General features: G+C 40.5%; 1 protein-coding gene across 1 annotated transcript; it reads left to right on the top strand.

Annotated features, from left to right (window-relative positions):
* The first annotated feature begins 3220 nt into the window (after window positions 1–3220).
* LOC142608825 (uncharacterized) lies at window positions 3221–4141 on the top strand. Its single transcript, XM_075780493.1, has 2 exons — window positions 3221–3589; window positions 3797–4141. Exons 1-2 carry the CDS (start codon window positions 3221–3223, stop codon window positions 4139–4141), a joined length of 714 nt encoding a protein of 237 aa, XP_075636608.1.
* Window positions 4142–9473: the final 5332 nt, after the last annotated feature.

Raw genomic sequence — 9473 nt, forward strand, 5'->3', positions numbered from 1 at the left:
GGACCTTGGCCGAGGGCCAGTATTCTTCATTGTTCCTTGTCTCTTTCTTCTTCTTCAACTGCGTTAGGTTATTTGATTCAAGTTCTCACCTATACAAATTCATTGTATTATGTCAGCTTATTCATGGCACTTACGATTGGCATCGTATATGGGAACTTCACTTAATCTACACACCTTCAATAGAGCGTCGAAGGATGTCCAGCAGTAAAGGATCTGTAAGTTCTCACCCTAGGCGGCAAGACCAGTTCGTAAACCTGGAAAACCATCGGGACTGTGAGTTAACTAGGTCTGAGTCTGGGAGCTCGAGACTAGCCCATTCCAGTCAACATTGCAACAATTATTCGAGATTGCAAAGCCATCTCTAAAATGAGACCATTGGCCTAAGACGGGAGGTGAACCATTGACGCAAGCGAGTAAGGCAGAACTAGAGAAACCAACGAAGTAGGAGTCTCACTACGAGCTCAGGCTCTAGTTCGGAGCCAGAGCAGAGCCGACGTAGGAGAAGTAGGTCGCCTCCCAACGAAACGAGAATTGATCCTTCCGAAGATTTGCACAGAGAAAGGTAGCACCGCAGGCTGCACAGGCCCATCCTTCGGGGAGATACGGGTAGGGACGCCATGAGCAAGGCCATCTCTCAAATATCCAAATCGCCCTTCACGAGGCGGATCAAGAGGGCCGAGCTACCCAAACGCTTTGTGCAACCCACCTTCACTGTTTACAACGGGAGGACTGATCCCATAGAGCACGTTAGCCACTTCAATCAGAAGATGGCCATATACACTAGAAATGAGGCTTTGATGTGCAAGGCATTCCCCTCCAGCCTCGGACTCGTGGCTATGAGATGGTTCGATGGACTACATGAAAGGTCTATTGATTCCTACGAAGAGCTCACCAGAGCTTTTGGTGCAAGGTTTGTTACGTGCAGTAGAGTGCCAAGGACATTGGACTCCCTACTAGCATTGTCGTTTAGTGAGGGAGAAACCTTGAAGACCTACTCGGATAGGTATTAGGATATGTACAACGAGTTGGACGAGGATTTTAAGGACGTTGCAATGCGCACCTTCAAGAGCGGGCTACCCACCAAGTCCAACCTATGGGAGTCCCTCACCATGAAACCTGCTCGAACCATGAAACAGTTGATGGACCGGATAGACGAGCATAAGAGGGTAGAAGATGACTGAGCATAAATTAAGGGAAAGGCGAAGGGCTTCCATGATCGAAAGGACAATCGCTTCAATAAGACAATGGGAAATTGGCCCAAGGCAAACTCCCGCAATCAGGGACACTCGAGCGAGGTCCAATCGGTCAACTCAGTGTTCAGGGTCCCAATCCACCTAATACTACAAAAGATCCGGAACGAGCCTTACTTCACTTAGCCACATAAGATAGGCGGAGACCCGACCCGAAGAAATCAATCAGTGTATTGCCAATATCATTAGGATAAAGGGCATATCACTGAAAAATGCGAAACCCCACGGTTGTACTTGAACCGTCTACTTAGGGAAGGAAAGTTAGGAGAGTTCACGAACGAGACCTCAGCACAAAGAGGAGACCCACATTAAGGATACCAGGGAGGGCAAGCACCACGGCCCCCCTTGGGGACTATTCATGTTATCCTCGCCGAACCTGAACAGACGTTGGCCACATCAACAGGGGTGATGTCTATGTCTCCCCCAATTACCAACTTCAACCGAGAAGACCTCTACAAAAGGGTTAGGACAGGGCCCAGTCTGGCCATGGGTTTTTTCTGACGAAGACCTGGTTGGCACTGCCTAGCCCCATGCTGATGCTCTGGTTGTCACAGTGCACATTAGGAGCTTCGACGTGCACAGGGTAATGGTCGACGGGGGAAATGGGGCTAAAATCATGTACCCCGATCTATTTAGAGGACTGGGGCTAAAGGAGACATACTTGGAGAGTTACGGATCCCCACTTATGGTGTTCGATGGGAAAATGGTGATCCCAAAGGGAATAATCAAGCTACCCGTCCAAGTAGAGAAGAAGGAGGTGCTGGTGGACTTCATTGTGGTGGACGCGTATTCACCATACACAGCCATTCTAGCTTGGCCGTGGCTACACGCTTTTAGAGCCGTATCATCCACTCTACACCAAAAGGTGAAATTCCAGACTGAAGGTTGAATCGGAGAGATATGAGGATGCCAAACCTTGGCGAGGCAATGCCTTATTGCAATAATCAACCACTGGACCCCTTCAAAAAGAATGGACAAGGCGCCACCAAAATTGTAGCAGTTGATGCTTACCGCAACCGAGGCCGAGGGCGATAGGGTTGAAGCGGTAGAGGCCTATGAGAACCTCACTAAGGTGGCTATTGGGAGCAATCCCGACAAATACGTTCAAGTAGAAGCACATCAATCACCAGCAGAAAGCGATGAGTTGGTGGCTTTCCTCAAGCAGCATATCAATGTGTTCGCCTGGACCCATACGAAGCATTAGGAATTAATCCAGACTTCATATGCCATCAGCTGAACGTGAACCTCGAAGCTCGGCCAAAGAAACAGCCACCTCAGAGACCCTCCAATGAGCATTCCAATGCAGTGAAAGAAGAAGTCAATAAGTTGAAACAAGTTAGGGCAATAAAAGATTTTTTTTTTATTCGGATTGGCTGGCTAACACTGTGGTAGTGAAAAAGAAGAATGGGAAGTGGAGAGTCTGTGTGGATTTCACTGATCTCAATAAGGCCTATCCCAAAGACCCCTTCCTTGTCCCAAGGATAGACCAGTTGGTAGACGCCATCTTCGAACACCCTCGGATGAGCTTTCTTGATACTTTCCAAGGATACCACCAGATCCCTCTAGCGCTCGCCGACCAAGAAAAAACAGCCTTTAGGACTTCCCTCAGCAACTACCACTATAGAGTGATGCCTTTTGGGTTGAAAAATGCAAGATCCACCTACTAAAGGATGGTGACAAGAATGTTTGAGGCCTAGCTGGGTAAGAATATGGAAGCCTATATAGATGAGATGGTGATAAAAACCAAAGTTGCGTTCGAGCACATACAAGACTTGGAGGAAGCCTTTTTAGTGATCTAGAAACACCAATTACGGTTGAGAGCTTCAAAGTGTTCATTTGGGGTGAGCGCAGGGAAGTTCCTGGGCTTTATGATAACACATCACAGTATTGAGGTCAACCCAAATTAGATCAAGGCCATAAACGACCTACATCCACCTCGGAACCCCAAAGAGGTGCAGCAGTTGACAAGCATGAAAACAGCCTTGAACAGGTTCATATCGTGGTCGGCTGACCAATGCAGACCATTCTTCCAACTTCTGCACAAGTGGAAGGATTTCTCCTTGACTGAGGAGTGTGATCGAGCCTTTGGAGAACTGAAGGAGTATTTGTCAAATCCGCTGGTGTTGTCCTGTCTTGGGCAAGAGGAGGTCCTTTATGCCTACCTAGTTGTCACAAACCACGCGATTAGCCTCGTTTTGATTTGGGTCGATTCTGGGGTTCAAAGGCGAATGTACTACGTTAGGAAATCTCTGAAAGATGCCGAGATGAGGTACTCTCACGTAGAAAAAGCCGTCTTAGCCCTCATCCACGCTACCAAGAAGTTGTCGCACTACTTCCAGGCATATACGATGGTGGTCCTGACTTAGCTCCCCCTACAAGTGGTATTACGGAAATCAAACTATTCTGGAAGGGTGGTGCAGTGGGGAACTATGCTAAGGGTTTTTGACATCAAGTACCAGCCGAGGTCATCGATTAAAGGCCAAGTCCTAGCTGACCTCGTCGCTGAATTCTCAAAAGATCAAACTAAGGAGGGTGTACAAGACTAGGAAGCTGTTGGAGTTTTTGCCGCTGAAATATCCCCTCCATGGACTGTGTACACAGATGAGGCTACCAACCATAGGGGCTCAGGAGTTGGAGTTGGAGTTGTCTCCCCGAATGGGATAGTTCTGGAGAAATCCCTAAAGCTGTCCTTCTTGGCCACTAACAACGAGGCCAAGTACAAGGCGTTATGGTCGAGATTGGAGGCAGTAAAAGGCTTGGAAGGAAACAGCATAGAGGTCTTCAGTGACTCCCAACTAATAGTGGGGCAAGTACTAGGAGAGTATGAGGTCAAGGATGTAAGGACGCAAGCCTATTTGGGCAAGATAAAGCAATTCCAGGCACATTTCTAGAAGTTCACCTTGAAGCAAGTACCACGGTATAGAAATTTCCATACTGATTCACTAGCTACACTGGTAACAATGTCCAATGGTGCTCTGCCATGATTAATCATAGTGGAGGAATTAGACAGGTCGAGGTGGAAGGATAAGAGCTCGACCATGGTGCATGCCATCCGAGCTGGACCCAACTGGATGGACCCCATAGTAGCATTCCTAAGGAGTGGAGACTTGCCAAAGGATAAGGTAGAGGCTGTGAAGATCTAGAGGCGCGCCCTACAATACTGGCTATCTCAAGAGCAAAAATTGTATCGACGGTCTTTTTCTGGGCCATATCTGCTATGCGTACACCTAGAGGCAGCAGAGCCATTGTTGGAAGAGCTACATGAAGGGATTTGTGGGAGCCACACAGGGGGAAGATCCTTGGCACAGAAAGCCCTTACCCAAGGGTATTGGTGGCCCAGTATGCAGAATTCCGCCCGGGATTATGTGAGGAAATGTGATCAATGCTCGAGATACGCCCTAAACATCCACCAACCCGGAGGGGAACTAAACCCACTCTCTAGCACGTGGCCTTTCGCTTAGTAGGGTCTAGACACCATGGGCCCATTCCCTCGGGCTATTGCAAACCAGAGATGGTTGCTCATTAGACAGATTATTTCACGAAATGGGTAGAAGCCGAGCCATTGGCTAATATCCGAGACTAGGACGTGAAGAGATTTGCGTGGAGAAACATTGTCACGTGGTTTGACATACCTTACGCCCTCATATCTAACAATGGAACACAATTCGACAATAGGGCCTTCAGGAGATATTGTAGCAAACTTGGGATTAGGAACAACTACTCTACCCCTGCATACCCACAAGGAAACAGGCAGGCCGAGGCCACCAACAAGGTGATCCTTGATGGTTTGAAGAAAAGACTGGACAAGGCGAAAGGGAATTGGGTAGACAAGTTGCCCCATGTACTATGGTCATAAAGAACTACCTCGAGAAGATCAATCTGGTAAACCCCCTTCTCCATGACGTATGGAGTGGAAGCAGTTATACTTGTGAAAACAAAATTCCCGACGATGAGAAAAGATCAGTTTGAGGAGCATAACAATGATAGTCAGCTATGTGCAAGTTTAGACTCAGCCAAGGAGAAAAGAGAGATGGCAACAATAAAACTGGCCCACTACCAACACAAGCTGAGGCGGGGATACGATAAAAAGGTGAAGTCTCAGCCACTCATGCCAAGGGACCTTGTCCTCAGAAAAGTGGTTAGCAATACAAAAAACCCTTCCTGGGGCAAATTGGGAAGACCCTTATTGCGTCACCTTAGTAGCGGGCATAGGTGCATTTAGACTGGAGGATCTAGATGGAAACACTGTACTACAACCTATGCCTTAGTAACGGGCATAGGTGCATTTAGTCTCATTATACAATAAGAGATTTTGCTTGTTGAGCTAACCAAAACTCACATTGATTGCGTTTTTTTTTTTTTTTTGTGATAAATTTGATAGACTTTACTCGATAGTTTTTTATTATTAATTTAAATTTTGGAACTAATAATGAGAGACTTTACTTGTTAAGTTTATATAGCCCATCTTATGTCATATTTTTGTATTTAATGGTTTGCACTTATTGGTTTGAATTGTGAAGTATTACATCATTGTACTCTTGAATTATTTGATCATTTGTCTTGGTTATTGTAGGACATAGAAATTTAATAAGGTAATAGTGCCATGTGTCATATCCGAGGCTGAGGAGGTTAATATAGTTTTAAGGGGACCATACCCTCAAACGGCAAGGCCGAGGAGGCAAGCCTTGGCCACGTCAATGGCACACTACTAGAGGAGGTCACACTGTAGGGGAATAGCTTCAGAGATGGGGTTAGTCCTAACATGTCTGAAGGGGTGGTAGCTGCTACCATATTTAATGCTCCCTACCAAACCCTCTGGCCACATTTATGTGGAGAAGACCCCTGATCAATGCTATCTTTGTTGCCAAAACTCACAGAAAATTCGAGGAGGCATCTAATGGGACAAGCACTCGAGTAATGGCCTCCATGATCAACAAATGGAGGCCCAAGATCAGCTGAAAGAGGCTATATAATGTAAGAGATCCTCTTGAAAGAGGGGCTCATGGAGAATCCCAAAGAGAGAGAAAACTGTAGCAAATCTTCCTTGAGATCAATCTAATATAAGTTTTTGTCCTCGAACCTTGGCCAAGGACTAGTATTCTTCATTGTTCCTTGTCTCTGTCTTCTTCTTAAACTGTGCTAGGTTATTTGATTCAAGTTCCCGCCTCTACAAATTCATTACGTCAACTCATTCGTGGCACTAACAGTTATCAACGATGATATTAAAATATATATATATATATATATATATATATAATAGATGTTGACGGTAAAAACATAATAAATTTTATAATTGATGGGCAAATTACAATCTACCCACCTGTCGTTTGGCCAAAATTTAAGTTGTCCACCTGTGGTTTAAAATTTGACATTTTACCCACCTGTGATTTGACCAAAATTTAAGTTGCCTACTTGTGGTTTGAAATCCCATGATGTAAGTATTCCTCTGGATTGTTTTTTATCTTATTTGATCTTGTATTTTTATGTTTTTTGTGTTCTTGGAGGAAAATGACATAAAAGTAGTGAAAATTACATATTTGACTCTTTTTTTTTATAAAAGTGGATTACAAAAAATTAACTGAGCTGACCTTAGGTGGTTAAAATGTCAAATTTCAAACTACAGATAGGCAACTTAAATTTTAGCCAAACCACATGTAGGTAAGTTGCAATTTTCCCAATAATGTATTATGTAAGAGTGATCAATGACTATGGCATTACCATTCAATATTCATTATTAATTACTAGCCTTTGAGCATGCGCGTGAGCGCATGCTCAGAGGCTTTTCTATTTTTTGGGTAAAATTTAATAATTTGCATAAATTATAATTTGGGATTAATATAATTTCTAATCGCAAAAAAAAAAAAAAAAAAAAAAAAAAAAAAAAAAAAATAGGGATGTGATGAAAAATTTATTTCACCCATAAATTATAACTCATATTTGAAAATGTGAACATGACTATTAGTTTATGAAAGTTAACTGTATAAAGGCTAAAAAGCAAACATTCCCTTACCATTACGTTTTTTTTTTTTTAGGAAAATACTTTAATGTTAAGAATAATTTGCATTGATCCATTGAATTGTATGTGATGACATTTAGGAATATAAGAACTCATATTTAAAAACGTGAATATAAGAAAATTTGAGTTCAACTAGAACTCATATTTGAACAGAACACAAGAATATAAAAAAATGTAGTCATAAAAAAAAGGAATACAAGAAACATGAGGGTGTAACAGGAATATAAGAAAACGTGAAAGTTTTTTTTTAAGACAAAATAATGGTATAGAAAAGATAATGATAACAAAGCAAAGAAACGAAATATAAACGAAATACAGGAAAGTAAATAGTGAATGACAACTCATAAAAGCAAATGTAATACTGAAAGCCCAACACGCATGAGGCATTCTAAATAGAGGTCATGAAAGATACTTACATTTTTGCTATTGACTACACATCCGATATGTAAGTCTCATAGATGTTGAGCTTAATTAATATGTTGTAAACATCAAATTCCAAAAGAAGCTATAGAACAATGGTATTAAATAGAATTTGGTGACAGAGATTCGAAAAACATAAAAGCTTAAATTATCTGACATGAATGGAAAGAAAATGATGAGTAAATACCTTTTTGAGTGGCTTCCTCTGGCACGTAGTCACCTATTATTATTGTTCCTCTTAGTATATAAAGCAAGGACTTGGGGGATGGAGATATGGGAAGTATTTTCTATACTATTATTTAAGAAGCTTCCCCTGGATCAAATTTTTTTTTTGTTCCAAAATACCCCTACACCCCTAGGTTTAAGTGGAGACAAAACTAAAAGATATCCTGTAAAAAATACATATCTAACTTGCACTAAAACATTGCTAACAAAATAGGAACACTTTTTTACTAACCCACTTCTTCAAAGTAACTATACGTCTATTGTTAAACAAGTTAAACAACCAAGCAATGTTGTTTTTTTTTTTTTTCCTATAAAAAAACACCCCACCTTTATTCCAAAACAAAACTAAATATATAAAAAACTAAACTAAATAGATATATACCTTCTTCTTCTTTTTTTTATAAGTAGACACATCTTTAACTCCCATTAAAATGTTGCGTACAAAACAAGACCACTCTCTTGATGGTTTTCAAATTCTTTTATCCATTTATAAAAATAAAAATTAAAACAAACACACGTTTCTTTGTAAAAACACATTTGCCATATGATTAAAAAAAAACACATCTACCGTTATTGCAAAATAAAATATATAAATAAATAAAAAATCGCACACCCACATTTTAGTCATACACACAACCTCAAACTTCTACCCAACAAATTTAAATCTCCCCATTATCATTAAGCAGTTATAATTAATGTTATCAAATTACTTCCCATCTCTTCCATAGAAAAAAAAATTAATTCCCATCTCCATCCTCAAGTCCCTACTTTTTATACTAAGAGCAACAATCATTTTTGCATTTTAGTAATAGGTGAGTCGGTGACTATGTACCAAAGGAAGCCACTCAAAAAGGTATTTACTCATCATTTTCTTTCCGTTCATGTCAAATAATTTAAGCTTTTATGTTTTTGGAACCTCTGTCACCAAATTCTATTTAATACCACTAATCTATAACTTCTTTTGGAATTTGATGTTTACAGCATATTAATTAAGCTCAAAAGCTATGAGACTTACATAGCGGATGTGTTATCTAACTGCAATTTTGGTTAGTTTGTCTCTTCTAATTTGTATTTTCATTTTACAGAAATATTTACACTTGATATGTATTCTTTGTGATAATTTTTATTTTTCTTAATTAAGGTTGGTTAAGTGTTACAGTCACTGCATAAATAGATACAGGAAAAAGAAACTCTACTTATAAAAACAAAAGATCTTTTCTAATTGTTCCATCTCAACAAGTATGTATTTTTTTTTTTTTTTAAGAAAATAACAAGTATGTTAATGTTCATAGTTCTTTTCTTTTTTCTTTTTTTAATAAAGAAATAAATAGTCTTCTAACACTTTTTTTTTAATCACAGTCACCGACAATTTGTCTATTGATGAGGATTATGCAATTTGTAGTTGGTTTTTGTTGAATTCAGGTAGGCTACTTTTGCTATTCCTTATTCTAATTATATGGACTCTGAAGTACTGTTCTTTATTTCCATATTTCCTTATCATTATTTTATTTTTGTATGATATATATGTGTAGGTTAAAGCTTACTTATTACCTAAAAAAAAT

The sequence above is a fragment of the Castanea sativa genome, chromosome 9 (assembly GCF_040712315.1).
Source record: "Castanea sativa cultivar Marrone di Chiusa Pesio chromosome 9, ASM4071231v1".
NCBI classification, from domain to species: domain Eukaryota; kingdom Viridiplantae; phylum Streptophyta; class Magnoliopsida; order Fagales; family Fagaceae; genus Castanea; species Castanea sativa.

Coding starts and splice junctions, on each gene's coding strand:
- LOC142608825 (XM_075780493.1), top strand. CDS start 3,221: ATGAAAACAGCCTTGAACAGGTTCATATCGTGGTCGGCTGACCAATGC. Junction 3,590..3,796: donor AGTTGTCGCACTACTTCCAG/GCATATACGATG, acceptor GTACAAGACTAG/GAAGCTGTTGGAGTTTTTGC.